The sequence below is a fragment of the Saimiri boliviensis genome, chromosome 19, assembly GCF_048565385.1.
Source record: "Saimiri boliviensis isolate mSaiBol1 chromosome 19, mSaiBol1.pri, whole genome shotgun sequence".
Taxonomy (NCBI): Eukaryota; Metazoa; Chordata; class Mammalia; order Primates; family Cebidae; genus Saimiri; species Saimiri boliviensis.
In genome coordinates this window covers 12,998,443-13,015,563 of record NC_133467.1, presented here as the reverse complement: position 1 = coordinate 13,015,563, position 17,121 = coordinate 12,998,443, and the positions used below count along the sequence as shown (strand labels likewise).

At 47.4% G+C, this 17,121-nt stretch overlaps 1 protein-coding gene across 7 annotated transcripts in view; it reads left to right on the top strand.

Moving 5' to 3' along the window:
• CACNA1E (calcium voltage-gated channel subunit alpha1 E) overlaps positions 1-17,121 on the top strand; it is a 405,974-nt gene that overhangs the window by 100,112 nt on the left and 288,741 nt on the right. For all 7 annotated transcript variants that reach the window (XM_074389670.1, XM_074389669.1, XM_074389668.1 and 4 more), the window contains exons 3-4: positions 3,576-3,681; positions 4,476-4,615. In XM_074389670.1, the coding sequence (XP_074245771.1) occupies positions 3,576-3,681; positions 4,476-4,615 (246 nt within the window). The remainder of the gene's footprint in view (positions 1-3,575; positions 3,682-4,475; positions 4,616-17,121) is intronic.

The following is a 17,121-nucleotide window of genomic DNA, read 5'->3' as shown; positions in this document are numbered from 1 at the left end:
TAGCAGCAAGACCTCATGAATTTTCAGCCACCCAGATACCTGGGCAGTCACGGGGAGTTTGACTCATCAGCACCTGGCCCAAGAGCCATTCCCCGACCCGGAGCATCCTGCAGTGGTGACGGCCACACCTTCCTGAGCTACTCTGTGTCCACACAAACCTCACATATCTGTACTTGGACATTCTGGGCTAGTTGAGCTTAAAGGTCCTTCCAGGGAGCAATATACTTGGATTAGTTGGCCAGGAAGAGGCAGGCATGGACGTGGGAGCAGGGAGTCAGCAGTGGAGGAGCTGCCGTGGTCCCAGCGGATATTGTGAGTTGGGGGGCCTCGGAGGCACATGGCTGCCAGGACCTGTCTTACTTGCAAACTCAGCACCAAGAACCCATCTACTTTTAAGCCTGTGCCTATCACTTTCAGGTTTTCAGGGGAAGAAGATTCAACCCTCCCAAAACAACCATAGACCCCACATAGACCCATGAGAAGGCGAGAGGTCTGCAGCTTGAATGAGAAAGGACTCTTGCCCAGTCCTACCTCCCAGGACAGGTGCTGGGCTTGGATCTGCTAAGCAGGTGTCTGAAATTGCATGTGCCATTTCCAGCCGTGGGGAGTGACCAGGTGAGCCCCACACTATTGTGAATACTTTTGTTAGGAACAAGGACAGGGGACAACATGGAAGAGGCCCTGGTTTCACCCCAGTCAGAGCCACCAGCCCTCCTCCTCCAACTCTTGGGGACTGGCAGAGAGACCCACCCTTTGTGTCAGGCTGCCCAGGTATGTTCCTGGGAACACTGTTCAAGAGAGATGCTCTGAAAACAAGAGTTGCAAGGTGAAGCAAGTTTGGGAAATGCTGTGGGCTGTCTACAACCCCGTGTGTGTGTGTGCGTGTGTGTGTGCGTGTGTGTGTGTGTGATGGGGTATGATGGGGTGTGTGTACACTTTATGCAAAAGTACTAAAGGCTTCAAGAAGTCCTGCTGAGGAGAAACCTGCTGAACTTCATCCAACCCAGACCTCCCCTCACTGGTTTGATGGCAAGTTCCTATAGCACTAGTATTTCATGGCCTGCATTTTAGGAACACTGCTCTCAACACTCTCAGTTTCTATTGTTTTTCGTCAATGACTTGTATACATGTCGTCAGTTCCCTTTCTGGACCCATCCCCCAAGCATGTTTTCAGGAAAGGGTATGGATTCCTTGGCCACCATTGTGGCCAAGTTTCCATCTTTAATTTGCAGGATGAGTCTGGGAATCTAGGTGCCTGTGCCAGGCCCAGGGCCACCTAGACTGCTCAGAAGGCTTATGAGACACTGGGTCCTGGGGTGGTTTCTGGTCGCTCTGCATTTGTTCAGAGGTCTGGGTTACAGCCATGATGGGAGGTGAGGAGCTCTTCCCTGCAATCAGTGGGCATGGGTGGCCTGGGCATGGGCGGCCGTGTGTTGGGGGGCCAGTCCTGAGAAGATGGGCTTGCTAGTTGGGTGGGCATCTGTGGTGTGTGTCTGCTGGCATGTTTGGCTCTCAGGGCTTGGCACCCAGAGTGATTGAAGGAGGAGGAATGCCCATGGGTGCTGCAGGACTTTCCATGCGGGGAGGCTCCCCTCTGAATGGGAGGGTTTAAGTAGGCACAGTGGGGTGTGGAGGCAGTGGACAGGCTCTGAGGTTCTCTGAGGCTGGGCCCATTTTTAGTTCCAGTGGCTGAGCCTCAGGGCAGCAGAGGCCCGTGGAGCAGTCTCTGGGATCTGTGTGCTGTGTGAGTGTTAAGAGATGTGTGGGAAGGAAGGATGGTGGTCAACTGCTGGCCAGTGAGTGTGACTCTCCAGTGTGACTCAGGGATGGACGGTGGTGGGGGAGGAGAAGGCACAGCTAAATGAGGATTAAGAGAAGGACTTGGGGTTCACACACAGCCAGCATCTCAGCCCTGTAGCCCCCATGCCGGCGCCAAGACCAGAGCAACTGGTCAACAGCTCACATCCCATTGCATACTTGCCCTAAGCCCTCTTCCCTGCCCTCCCCAGAGATGCCCTGGGTGCTAACTTAATGTTGTGTTACTGCCGTAGATAGCCTGAGAGGATGGGGGGCATTGTGGGGATAGCTGGGATTTGCTCTCTTGTACTCCATGAGAGGGTTCCAGGCCCTGCACCCTCCACAGCCTGCCTGGGTATGTGGGGAAACAGGGACAGTGCCTTTTCTTCCCTCCACTCTGCTAGATCTACTGCTCCTCTTCTGCCTGGATTCCAGAATCTTCTAGAGCACAGGTTGCTCAGCAAGAGCCGTTGCGGTAGCAAACTTGTGTTTGTTGTAACAGTAATTATAGAATGAAATCCTAACACAGAGAATGACAGCGCTGGGAGCTGGTGATTCCCTCTCTCTTTCCGTTTTTTTTTTTTTTTTTTTTTTTTTGGTGAGACAGAGTCTTCGCTCTGTCTCCAGACTGCAGTACAGTGGCATGATCATGGCTCGCTGCAGCCTCCACTTCCTGGGTTTGAGTGATTCCCCTGCCTCAGCCTCCCAAGTAGTTGGGACTACAGGCATGCACCACCACACCCAGCTAATTTTTATATTTTTAGTAGAGACAGGGTTTCACTATGTTGGCCAGGATGGTCTCAATCTCTTGACCTTGTGATCTGCCCGCATTGGCCTCCCAAAGTGCTGGGATCACAGGGGTGAGCCACTGTACCCTCTCCCTTTTCTGACAGTCCTTCCCACCTCCCTCCAGCATATGGCAAAACTTTCCTGCAGGAGTATCAGGATGCTGGCACCCGAGTCATAGTCCTGTTTTTTGAAAGGGTGCAGGGAGCCCCTCACCTATTTTCAAAAACATCTAACAGAAAAAAAGCCTGCATTCGTTCATTGCAGTGTGGTTCTCAGAGGACTGGACTTGGCCGTGCTGGATTTAGACTCGTGATCAGTCTCTTTCTTATAGATGCAGATGCTTAGAAGAAAATAAGGTGAGACAGAGCAAGCCTCTCCTGGCCGCCAGAAGTACATTGCTGAATGGAATTTTAAAATAGAAGGAAGCTCACATGGAGAGAATTGTTTCTTTTCCAGGGGATCTTCTGTTACTCAGTGGAGCAGAGGTTCTAGAAGCGGGCACTCCAATTGTGAGCCCAGAGACAGCAAAGAATTGCAGCAGCTGGATCTGTGCACAAGCATCGTTACCCAGTCCAGCAGCTGGAAGGCTGGGGAAAACAGGGGTTTGCTGTGGCATTAATTACGTTCCTTCCCCCCCTCTTCCCGCTTCCATTGTCAGCTCTGTTTATTGGATTTGTTATTGATTTCACTCAATAACTGAAGTGTCCGCCATATGCCCAACTATATTATGTGTTGGCTACATACGTTCTTTTTTTGGAGAAGATGCTCTGTGTTCAGAGACCAGGCACAAATGTTTGTGGTTTCACATGCTACGGGCCATTCGCTGTCCTGCCTGTTAGGGCCTATATTTGCCTGTTTACAAATATAAACCATGCAGACTGCACAGGCACAATGCGGGTTGGTAGAGCTTGTGTGCTTATGGGCACGGCCATCTTGGAGGCTGCGTCTCTCTCGTTTGGTGAATTTGTTCCTTAACTCCACTTCCCCACGCCGTTTGAGTACATGATTCTGGCCACCATCATCGCCAACTGCATAGTCCTGGCTCTGGAGCAGCATCTTCCTGAGGACGACAAGACCCCCATGTCCCGAAGGCTGGTATGTGCTTCCTTTCCTTCTCCTCTTTCCGCTTTTCTTTGTCTTCTGTGGTTTCTTCTCTGCTGTATCACTCTCCCCTTCCCTTCCTGCCTCTGAGTTCTGGGAGGGATTTGCTCTTTGCTGGGGGACAAGTTAGTGACAGACCCCATGGGGATTTTCACAAGGAAGAGAAGAGATTACAAACACTTGTGTCTGTGCTGCGTGGCAGCCAGTGAAGAAGAAAGGGCAGGCTCAGGCCCGTCTTCTTCCCTCGTCTTTCCTAAGGGACTTTTGACGCAAGAGGAAGGGGTGGCGGAGTAGAGGGGAGAGGGTGAAGGATGCTCAGTTCTTGTGCGTATTTGTGGTTATGAACTTTCCAATGCTTACGTCCTTATTCTCCTTAAAGAAATGAGTCACACGTCTAACGTATTCCCCCTAAAAAGAGCAGACAGATTGCCTGAAATCCATGTGTGTACATGCGATGACGACCCTCAAGTGTCTAACTTATGTGAAGAGCGGCAAACTCCTTCAGGGCAAAGCCAGGGCCGTCAGGGACCTTCCTGGGAAGGAAGTCTAGCTCCGGGGCGTGACCCCCACGTCGTCCATGTCTGCAGCTAGCTTCCCTGGGGCTCCCTTGCCCTGTGTCCTCCTGAGTCACAGAGCCTGCAGCCCCTCTGTCCTTAGCAGCCTTGCTCCCCGCCCACACGTGAGCAGGCCCAGCACAGACATCCAGGGGGGGCTGGGCTATGCCTTTGTCTGTGTCTCATAAAGCACAGTCCTCTTCTCACTGGTGCCTCTGCTCCTCATCTCCACAGGAGAAGACAGAACCTTATTTCATTGGGATATTTTGCTTTGAAGCTGGGATCAAGATTGTGGCCCTGGGGTTCATCTTCCATAAGGGCTCGTACCTCCGCAATGGCTGGAATGTCATGGACTTCATTGTGGTCCTCAGTGGGTAAGTCCATTTTCTCTCTCTCTCTCTCTCTCTCTCTCTCTCTCTCTCTCTCTCTCTCTCTCGTGTGTGTGTGTGTGTGTGTGTGTGTGTGTGTGTGTGTGACTTGGGAGCTTCATGTGTGTGTGAAGAGGGTTAGTGTCATGAGGTGGCCAGGGGCAAGGAACCTGGGGTGAAAAGACAGCAGTATTACAGTAGGGGGCAGAAGACAGAAGGAAAAGTTCAAGGCTAAGATTTCCCAGGGTGCTGGACCATGGGTCAGCCACATCAAGAGGAGGGTGAGCACTGTGTGGAGGTGGGTGTGGTGTTAGGCAGAGGCCATGGGACTCTCATGGCAGCTGCTACTTCTGGTTTTCTGTTCTGTGCTTGGCTCAGTGGCTGACCGCCCATTTCCCTGGGGAGGGTGACATTTCCCAGTGAGCCTTTTCACCGAAGCAAGCAGCTTACCCCCACCTGGGAGGCACCCCCAAGACGGGCCAAAAGATGCAGTCAAATTCACTTTCTTTGGGGAGAGGGGGTTGGAGAAGACCACAGCCATATTTTCTGAACTGATAACTGAGATTTGTGTTCTGACAACAGAATTTTTTATGATTTGCAGATTTATTAATAGTATAAAATCGAATCATATTAAAATGTTGGATAAATCATTCTGCGGAAATTAATACAGTAATATGACATTGGGGCCGACCCAGTGCCACAGCAGCATATACGATGGCAGTACATTTAGTTAAATATTGGATAAATCATTCTTTTGGAAATGAATATAGTATGAGGTTGTTGTCTTGACCCAGTGTCTTTGGTAGCAATTGTGTTGGCCTTGGGAATGGTGTGATGGGCAGGCCTTCCCAGGCTCTTGTGGCTTCCTGTTGGTCTTTGTGTCAGGTGGCTCTCGGGGCCTGCAGGGCTGAGGACTGGGGAGTGGTCCTGTGTGGATGGGGCAGCAAGTGATGCGTTCTGGAAATGCCCTTACCCAGCTGCTTGGCAGACAGAGTTCAAACCCATGAAGAAAAGAAGAGAGTGACTTCGAGTGGCAGGAAAGGGGAAATATTAGCTACTACTGTGATTAACCAAATGGAGAGAGGAGAAGAGAGGAATTGTTTTCCAGGGAGGAGTGAGAGGAGGCGCGAAGGTAGGTGAAGTCTTAGAAGGAAGGCTAAGGGCTTGAGAATGATTGCGTCTATTTTCTGTCTTGCGGAATAGACAGAATACTCTTATTTTTAACCTTTAAGCCGTTGGGATTGAGTGAAAGAGAAAACACTGAAGATGTAACGGCCTGGAATATTTAAATGGAAGCCCGTTAGCAGCCAGCCCCTCAATCTGGGAAATGGATAAATAGACAGGGATGACTATTCATGTTTAAAAATATCTGTTGCCTTACAGAAGGATTTTCGGGAAGTTTTTTTCTTTTCTAAAAGAAAATTCTACTACTACATTTTAAATATGCTTTAGTATATGAAGTATAGTTTCTACATAGTGTTCCAGAAGTACATTGGGTGATGTTTTCAATGTCCTTAAAATAAAATAATATGTGCTGATTAGAAGAGGCCTATATGAGAATCTGAGTCATTTAGAAATGTTTTGATTATATCTAGAAGAAAAGTTTTGGGTAAGTCACTACAGAATAGCAAAAAAAAAAAAAAAAAAAAAAAAAAAAACAAAAAAAAAACTATTGCAATGTATATCTGTTAAGTTTACATGAATTCTTGGTCCTGCTCAGTTCTATATGTGGCAGAGTCCCTTGGAAATTTTTTGTCTAGTTCATTTATTTTTATTTTAAGTGATTATATGTTCACTAAAGATATATGGAAAATACAGAAAAGTCAAAAGAAGAAAAAATAATTCACCAATGAAGAAAAATTCCTGATTATTTTGGGGTATCTTTTCCAGGCCTTCAGTGCTAAGCAAGCTCTCTTTAAATGCTTGTAATTTTGCTGCTTTTTTCTCAAAATAGTATAAGCATATAACATGGCGTTGCATATTCTGGCAAAAATCTGTAATGACTGATCAGTTTGTTAAACAGATGTACACATCTTGCTTCTCATTTTTGCAGTTACTTGACACTTGGATTCTTTCCGTGTTTTGCTGTAATAAATAATTATTAAAGACGCTCCAACGTACGTCTTTAGGGTGTCACATTTTACGAGGCATTTTACAAGGCTGAAGAAGTAATTCCGGAGAAGAATCCAGCTGTTCTGTTCTGGGGTCTGGGAACTATGATGGGTGTGAGGAGGTGGAGAAACTGGACCGTGACTGCATGAGAGAAGACTTACAGCAGATGGTAATCTCTCTGCAAATAAGGGTTGCCACATGTTGCTGAAGAAGCCGATTAATAGGGACCCGTAGGTTCCACACAGCCAAGAAGGGCCCCCGGGTCCTTGCCTGAATGTCCAGGGGATGCTCAAGAATCCGTGCAGGTGCTGAGCTTGGCTGAGTCAGTTGTCCTGTCTGTGCTCTGTTTCCCATCCCTCACATCCTCCCTTCTTCATGGCTCTTCAGATGTCCCTGGCTTTGTGGATTGCCTTAGCAGGCCCCGATTTCCGCCTGAACTCACCAGACTTTGCTCCTGTTCCTCCTCCAGACCTGCTGCTTACCGTCTTCCCAGCGTGGACCATTGCCTGTCTCTGTCCTTGACTCATGGGTGAATATGCTCCAGGCAAAGAACTTGGCCCTCTCGAGATCCTCTCTGAGGGTTGCGGTTCTATCCCACAGGAATGGATGATCGTATTTAGTCTTACAGTCACATGGTACTCTCATCTACCACATTGTGTGGCTCTAAGAGGCACGTTTTTCATGCTGGAACTTCGCTGAAATCAGCCTGTATCTTACAATAATGACATGCTATAGCTTAATTGACAGCATGTTTTTCTTTCTTAGTGCTACATAAAATGATGGGACATCTTAAACAATTGTTATGGTTGTAGAGTCAATGACATGGGAAACCAACCAGGGAGGCAGGCAAAGCAGACTTTAGAGATGAGTCATCTGGCACTGGAAGAGGGTAAGTTACTCACCCAAGATCACCTGCCCCTTAATGGCAGATGCAGGAGTTAGAATGGTGCCCTTTCATCCGGGGCTGGTGTTTTGACCCCTGCCCTGTGCAGCCTCCTCTCCAGGCCACCCATTATCCTCCTTTGTCGTCCTGACACCTGCACCCACAGCAGTCCCTGCCGACAGCTCTTCCTTCCCACCTCATCTCCAGGTGTCACCTCCCATTTTCCCCTGTGCATAGGAGGAATGACAGGTGCCCGAGCATGACACAGTGCCTCAGGGCTGAGGCTGCACAACTTCTCAGCACTCCGTGCTGACAGGAGGGAAGTGGGTGCTGAGGTGTCAGCCAGCTGGCTCAGTGTAAGACCTGCTGTCAGTGACCTTGCTAAGCGATGACTAGTTGAGGGGCCTAGACCACCGTATTCTGCTTGCCACCTCTGACCTCTGAAACTTTAGTATTCTTCGGCCTATAAGTTGAGGGTATGCGTAGTTTGGAAAGCACATCTATGTACATTGCTTCATCTTGTTCTCAGTGCCATAGAAAAGACCTTGTTATTCTCATTTTACAGACGAAGAAACTAAGAATCAGAGAGGGCACATGCATTGCTAAGAGGCGCTAGATCCAGGACTTGAACCCACGGCTGCTGGCTCCAAGTTCCTTCTTTGACTCTCTTTTTCCTATACTGTCAGTTACTTCACAATCGCTACGGGTTCTAAGGCTCTGTGGCTGCAGGTTTCTTTGGTCCCCATGAGGCAGTGTAGGATGAGCTCAGGGAGGGGCATAATCAGGCAAATGTTCACTCTCAAAGGTGGGGCTTCATACCTGGGTTGAAGGGGACAGGAGCCCCATGTGTCCATCCTGAGACTCCTCGCTGTGGGCTTGGAATGAGACTCCCTGCTCTGTGGTAAAGAAGGCATATCACTTTAACGGTCAGCACAGCGTGGTTTGATGCGTACAGAATGGATCAGCATTCCAGCTGATTTCTTCGTTAATCGACTTGTTTGTTCATCCATTCATTAATTCAGTGTAAGTAGTATTGTGTGGTTGAATGCAGAGGGAAATGCTAGGACTGAGAAACACGGACGTTAATGTGTTTTCAGGCCGGCTAAAAGACAGTGGAGTTTGCCATTCTTTTAACACATTCTTAAGGAACTTGGGATCTCCCTTGCATTGGGAAAAACTCAGGCGATTTCTAAACACTTGTCGGGCCACCTGGAGAATTCCAAATTAGTTGAAGTCATTATTACACGTTAGTCTTAAGAATAAGTTATAAAATTATAGTACCTGGAACAGATGGGCAAGTGAGAAGGGAGGGTGAGAGTCAAAGGTGGCCCTAAACCATGGGTGACAACAGGGAGAAGAAGGTGAGGGCTGTACCTTAGGTGCCCACTTATCTTTGTATCCCAGTGCCTGACAGATAGTTGGTACTCAGTAAGTGCTGATTGAATTGAATTACTTGCCTGTCCCCAGATTCTCTTGTCTGTAGGAGACAAAAATGAGTTCTGGGGGAAGGCTGGGGCTGGGGTTGAGAAGGATTGTCTGTTCCCAGCCTTCCCCCTTGGCCTGGCTGAGCCAGGCAGTGTCTGTGTCTCTCCTGTTTACCTCCATCTGCCAGGCTGCTCATAGTCTGGTCACTCTATTAGGAAAATGAAAGCTGGGAGCTCAGTTTCTAGGCCGTTAAGCGATATTGGGCTTCTAGTCATCTGGAGTTATTTACCAGGTTGTCAGTGTTATGTCTTAAGGATTGCTTCCTGGGTGATGAGGGAAGAATCCGGGCTGCGTAATGAATATCTAATGTTATAGAAGTGGCTGTGGATGGGGTGGGGTTGGAGGAGTGGATAGGGAGAAGGCAGGGGTATCATGTCACCTGGCATTTACTGTATAATAAAAACGGTCATTTATTGAACCATATGCTGAAGACTACACACACACACACACACACACACACACACTCACACAAAATTTCTAATCCTAAACATGGTACCAGGAGATGAGAATCATCAGGCTTGACTCTTACCCACTCCCATTTTACAGATGAAGAAGCCAAGGTGCAGACAATTTAAGTAACTTGCCCAAATCCAAATGGTTGGTATTACAAGGTTAAGCCAGAATTTGAACTCAGGCCTGTTTACCTTCAGTATCTGGGCACCTTCCCTAGGCCAGGCTCGGCGATGGCACCAGCTCTTCCTGTGCTACTGGAGCCATTTAGTCTCCTCTCCCTATTTCCCTTATGCCTCTTTAGGTTCAGACCAAATGGAGAAAAGTCTATGATCCCTTTCTCCCAGGAAGTCTTTATTTTCCATTGTATGTTAAAGTATTGGTGACATTACAGAGCTAGTACTGAATGTTGGTAATATTGTCTATTTTCCTACCAAAACCTCCAAATTCGCTCAAAATACCCTCTTTCCTGAGTCTTGCCAGCCTTGCATGGGAGGTGACCTGCGTTGGCTTTTTCCTTTACTGTGGAGCACATGGTGTAGACTCTGGGGAGGGGCAGGTGTGTCTGTGTGTGGCTCTTCCTCCTTCCCCTGCCAAGGCTATCATGCCAGGACCCAGGAGGCCACTCAAGAGCTGTTGCTGAATACCCACCGTGTGCTGGGCACTGTGCTCGGGGTGGGGGGACTGGGGCCTAGTGTCTTCCATGGTGGTGGAGGTGGGGCCACACACCATGAGAAGCTGGAGGGGCATCCAGCTGGGCCCTAGAGCACTGGGGAAAGCTTCTCGAAAGAAGTCACATTTAAACGAGTGTGAAGGGTGGACAGATGGGACTCAGTTGGGCAGGGAAGGAGACAAGCCCTTCTGGGAGAAAGAACGTGATGCACAAATGCCCTGTGGGGGCGGCGCATGGAGAAGGGCACACAGATGGACCACAGGACACTTCTGGAAGCCCGGTGGGTGGCATGGGGAGAGCCCTGCAGAGGTCAGCAGGGGCCAGTCTAGGCCATTCTGAGGAGTCTGTATTTTAACCACAGGGTAGTGGGGAGCCACGGAAGGCTTTGAGCAGGCAGTACACTGCTTCCCTCTGAATCGGCTCTGGATGTGACACAGTCTTTTTTCTTTTTTACCCTGGAATCGACTCTGAGGAAAGGCATGGAAAAGAGTCTGGAGCCATCCCCACATCCTTTGCAGTTTGGGAGGATATGTAGAGCCAAGCAGAAAGAGGGGAGGCAGAGGAAAAAGAGGAAAAGGGAGCAGGGGAGAGGAGAGCTGGGGGCTGCTGTCCTCGTCCCCAGCTTGTCGCCAGGCACATGCCGAATGATTTAGCCTGAAGCCTGTTGTTGGTAGCATGCTATCTGGAGCTAAATATATATTGATAGGTATTTTTAGAGGGTTTTCTGTAAGGAGGCTGCCCTAATACAAGTTTCCTGAGCAGCTAAAGATCGAGGAAAGCAAAGCAGAGTTTTCCTCTGGGAGCACGGTCTCTCTGGGGCTGAGAATGTGGGGGAGGAGTTGCGAACGCAGTCTTCGGGCCCCCAGCCCAATTTAAATCCCTGTGGTTATAGTATGATATCACTGGGTATTTATATAGCATCTCCAGGCCTGGAAGGATCTCACAAACCTGTCTTTTACTTGTCCTTACTGTTCTGGGCAGGCGAAGGAGGCAGATGGGGAGCAAGGGCAGAATGGTAGAGGGAGGAGCATGAGAGATTGTCATGTAGGAGATGGGGAAACCGAGGCTGAGTGGAGCGAGGCGAGGCACTCAGAGATACTCAGCTGAGCTGGTGGATGACTAGATCTTTATGTCGTGCCTTAATGCTAGGTGCTAAACCTAGCATCAGCATTATTAATGCTGATGCTGGGGAGGTCTGCGAGCCCGCAAGCCTTGCTGTTTCTCAGTTCTTCCTCTGTGCAGCGTTGCCGGCTGCTCCCCTGGCAGACCTCCACCTCCTCCCTGGCTTTTTGTGCATTTCTAGCTCCACACTGGGGAGCACAACTGCCACTTACAGCATCTCTTTTTTTTTTTTTTTTTGAGATGGAGTCTTGCTCTGTCACCAGGCTGGAGTGCAGTGGCGCAATCTCGGCTCACTGCAACCTCTGCCTCCTGGGTTCAAGCAAGTCTTCCGCCTCAGCCTCCCGAGTAGCTGGGACCACAGGCACATGCCACCACGCCCGGCTAATTTTTGTATTTTTTTTAATAGCGACGAGATTTCACCATGTTGACCTGGATGGTCTCGATCTGTTGACCTCATGATCTGCCCACCTCGGCCTCCCAAAGAACATCTCTTTTTATCAGAACATTATTTCTGTTCCAATTGCATTTCCCCCTAGACAGACAAATGATGGAAAAGATAAGGTTAGAATATAGGATTCTGATTCCTGGGAGAGGTGGGCAAAAGGCAAAATGTGACGTTAAAGGCCTCTTCTTAGCTCTGTGCTGCTCATAAACTCAGTTCCTTCAGGGAGACTCCGTGTGAGAGTGCCGGTGAGTAGTTGATGGGCAGCTGAGTTGGGATTGTGCCTTGGGTGGGAGGGAGTTTCTTCTCATGTCGGCACTCTGTCTTTTTTCTATGTTGAGATGCACCATTGGTTCACTCAGTAGATACATATTGAACATCCACTGTGTTCCAGATGCAAGGCGTTGCTGTTGGGATGATTTCTCTTTCCTGAAAGGCTTCTTCTTGCCACCCCCACCCATTGACAGAAGCTCCATATGGACAGAACTGAGTGGGACCTGAATTGGCTTTGGTATCATCAAAGAGGAGGAAAAGCCACAGAGAGTGAAGAAAGCTTCAAAATCCCTGGGTGGTTTGGCTTGGGATTTTGTTTCCTGGCATTGTGTTCACTCAGGATGATACAGGGAAAGAAATTAGGGCAAGGTGCTTTCTAACTCAGACCACTCTCCTGGGCCTGGAGCTCCCATTCTAAGGCAGTTAAATGCTTGTGCCTGAGTGCGTGTGGAAGACGGAGGCGGGGTGAAAATTCCCAGGTGTGTTTTCAAACAGAGGTGGATATGGCATAAATACGAATTCTATAGATTTACAAGAATTGAGAATTAAAGGAACCGTTTACATTTCCGTGCTGTGGTTGAAATGCATCTCCTCCTTTGGGTAGAGATTTGTGCACTTGTGTCTGTGTTGTAAATAGAGTCCACAGTTAAGTCTAACTGTGTTGGTGTGAAATGTGAAAATGCAACAGCGCTATTTAATGTATGTGTCACTGAAGTCGGGAAATAGCAGATATGATGAGTGCAGAGTGCTTACCAAAGGGAAGGGGCAAGGGGTGGGCATTGCAGGTGTTGAGAGGTAAAAGAGGGCATGCTGGTTTCAAAGAGAACATGTGAAGACAAGGTAAGGCTGAGGGTATTAAAGCTCAATCACTGAATTTTAGATCTTGGAGAATAAGAAATTGGCCCAACATTGCCTTACTTACTATTTTCTTCTCAGAAGAGAAGACCGAGGTGCACGTTGCTAAGTAACTTGTCCAGGGTCTTTTAGATGTGGTGTGGTGAGCTGGGGCTTGGATCCTGTGTAATTCCAAATCTAGCTCTCTGTTGCAGCTGTGCTGTGCTACCCCTGACTTTGAGAATCTGCTGCTGCTTGGTTGTATTTAGGCCACGAAGCTGGAGGTATTAAGACATAAGATTCTCTATCATTGTCTGGAATATGTATGTGCAACTCACATGAAAACAGAGCTTAATCTCATGGACCGAATGACTTGGGGGCTCTGGGTTCTGGTCCTGATCCCGACATACATTCTCTCTGTCATACTGGGTGATAATGTAACCGAACTCAGCTTGGCTTTCCTTTATGAGACTTTATTTATGAAGTGAAGGTAACACCTGCCCGAGCTACCCCACTAGGTTTCATGACAAGCAGATAGGATAGTGACGATGTGGATCATGACAGCTCCCATTTAACCAGGAGCGCACATGTCTTATTTTACATACAGACAGCTTCATATACTATATTGGCACTTGCACATATTATTTTAAATATAAGAAATAAATATTTCTAATAAATATTAGAAACATAAGGCACTGCTGGCATTATCTCCATTTTACAGATGAGGAAACCAAAACTCAAAGAGAAGTCACTTGCTCAATGTCAGTTACTAAGGGGAGAGTTGGCGCTTTTATTCGATGATCAACAATTCTAAATCCCTTGCTATATCTATTGTACAGCACAGCCTCTCCCGCTAAAGTGTTTCGAAGAAAAAAAAAAAAAGCAAAATACCAAATCAGTGAACAATAATATCTTCCCTCCAGGACAGTGATATTATAAAGATAAATGTTAAAATACACATATAGCGCCCTGAGTGCCTTGAAAAAATCAGCATATAAAAATGGAAAGTACTCAAAATACTACTGTTCTATAGACCTCATTAAGAATGGTCATTTATCTCTATAAAACTTGCAACCACAGAAACAAATTTCAGTGAAACCGATTGCAAATTTTGAAACAGTGGCAAACTTAAAATTTTCCATTAGTTACGATTTTGCCTCAAGACAGAAGTTTACTGCACATTGCACATAGGATAGGTCTTATTTCCTTTCAGCAGTATATCCAGTTTTATCAAAATTAGTCAAATCCTGCTACAGTCATTACCTATAAGAACAACAAAGAAGTTCTGAGAGTAAAAGTTGAAACAAAGGCCTTTATTTTAAACTTCACTACCAAGGAAAATGTTGCATTTTCTAGATTTCCATTTTTTTTGGTCTTCGTTTTCTTTGTCTTCTGAGGTGCACAAAACATACACAGGTCAGAGGGGTCAGCCCCTGTCTGCCCATCTCTGGCTGTGACCCAGGAAGGCTGACAATACCATCTCTCCTCCAGGTGGAATGCCCAGGCAGAACCCTTGCGCAGAGGAGGGCCTGACAAGAGGCCTGAGGTCTGACTTCTTCCCTCTTATCTTTCATTTCCTTCCTTTTCGGCTGCCAGTCTTCTGTCAGTTGCCTGGGCCTTGGTGACAGAACATTTAGGAAGGGGGCTCAGGGCCGTGGCTTTTCTCCCTGGTCTCCCACACTAGGACAGTGACTGGGAGGCAGAGTGACAAGTGTGGCCGCTTCACATGTCGGTTGCATCGGCCATGATTTACATCGCTGTGGGGATCCCTGCATCTCACCTTCTCCCCACCAGCCCTCTGGGGCCCAGCTGGCCTTGGAGAGTCCCTCCCTAGTCCAGGTCAGCATGACCAGCCATGGGAGAGCTCAATGTGAAATAGAACTGAAACTGACCTGGTTTGGGGTATCTTTGCTGTTGAATCTTAGTGGCAATTCTGGATGCAGGGGAAACAGCCACAAAGAAGCCCACTCAGGGCTAGGCATGCCTAATACCTGCGTGTGAAGCTCTGAACTGTGGTTGGGGGAAAACAGACAGAGTCAGGAGAAGACAGGAGGGAAGGAAGTATAGAGGCAGCCGGTATTAGAGGAGCACATCCTGTGTTCAAACATTGTGCTGACTGCTGGGGACACAGCACTGGATGGAAATACAGCCTCTGCCCATAGCCTCCTGTCCAGCAGAGAAGACAGATATTATTTAATTTAATTTAATTGTGTATAATATGCTGCATAGGAGAATAGTTAGGGTGCTAGGAGAACTTTTCACTGGGACCCTAACCTAATTTGAGACCTGAAGACTGAGTTGCACTTAGCTAGGATGAGATGAGAAGAGGAACGGGGACAGGATGAGGAGAGTTGCAGGCAGAGGGTAGGGCAGCTGTGCAGGGCTGGAGATGGGGAAGGCCATGGCAGGTCTGGGAAGCAAAAAGAAGGCTGGAGGGGCTCACAGAGATTGTAACCTAAGAGGGGTTGGAAAGCAGGCGGGGGCTGTATCATTCAGGGCCTCATTGGCATGTCCAGGAATGTTCAGTGGGAGGCCGTTGAATGGTTTGAAACAGGAAAGTGAACAGATTTGCAGGACAGAGCCACAGTGTTTGCAGAGCAGAAGATAGAACAAGTTCCCCAAATGACTCCATGTCTCGTCAGAATTCGGGACAGAGGATTAAGGTCCTCAGAGTCCCTTTCTTCCCTCCTGCCTCCTCCTTCCAAAATCAGCCCTCCACTATAATTTTTTTTAACCTACTGGAGCTGTACCAAAACCCAGTCTACAGACCTTATAATTCAGCACAGCACACGCTAGATTGGTTAACCTTCCCAGAGTGGAGACATAGTCCCTGGCCCTCTGAGATTACACTCTGAGCCTCTCCTACTGATTCAAACAATGGGTAAGAATTGATGAGTGTGTGGGCTTTTATTTTTGATATTCAGCAGATAAATTATTTTAAAAATTCTTTGTTGAGAACATTGCTATACGATTATTATGATTTTTATTTTTCTGATAGAACAATAGTCAAAAGATCAAGCCAACCCACATGCTTGTTTATGGGATGTTTCTCTTTTTCCTGTTCTCAAAACCCATGACACATCATAATGCTGAATCTGGATTCTAACTGAACTCTGGTTAATAACCCCGAAAAATACAACATTTTGTGATTTAGGGGCCCTTACATCCAGGGAGGAGCTCAAAGTGCTTTGTGAGTTATGTTCTACTTACTCATTTGGAAAAGGGAAATAGAGCATCCCAGTTCTCTTTCCAATTAAGTGTCGTATTCTCTGTTCTGGAGACAGGTCACCCAGATGCATCCTTCACGTATGGACTCTGGTGGTAGAGATGGGAGGGAGTAAATGCTCACCCCGGTCTCTTCTCCTGCTCACTTCCGTTCCACATCCCCTCTTCGGATGAATGCAGCCAACTCTTTAATGGGTTAGCTTCTTCCTCCCTGCTCTTCTGTTGTCCTTTTTCTACTCTCCCTAATCCTTTCCTGTTTTCATTTTATATTCTGTTCTGAAATGCAAGACTTTGGGAGTCTAGGGTAGATGCCACAGAGTGTGGTACATGGTGCCGTGGTTGTGTGTGTATGAGAGACTTAATCCTGACCAAGGCCTTTTTAGAACTTTGTCTATTAGACTCTGACATCCAGTCCTTCTTCTTCCATAAACAAATGCAAGTATGGGATGGGATCTCCCTTCCGGGAATCTGATCAGGTCAAGGTTTGACCAGCTAGTACTGCAAATAAAGGAGGAGTATTTCCACTCCCCCCAGCTGTGATTGGTCTGAACGCTAAGCCACAGGAAATCACCTACAAGCTCTGGCTCTTTCCTGAATGAAGTCTCCCACAGATACGTACATTGTGTACTTTTAGTGTGGACACTATTGTGATTTATAAACTCTAAATACATCTAAACATATTGTTGAATAAACAGTATTGTTTTCTTTTTAAATTTATTCCCTATTGCATAGTGGTTAACGATTTGTGCTTCATAGACAAGCAAACGTGAATTCGTATCTCTGCTCTGCCGTTTACTAGTTCTGTGGTTATGGACAGATGACCCAGGTTCTGTTAAGTCTCAGTGTCTCCATAGAAAAAGGAATGGCTCTGGGTAGTAACAATTATGGAACCACATTGTTAAGGGACCATGGTAGTTGAAATAACTCCTCCGAGGGATGTGGTGGGTCTTAAATAATTGACATTAAGAAAAGAACCTCACACTTGAAAGAATGAGAATTGCTAGTTCAGTGTA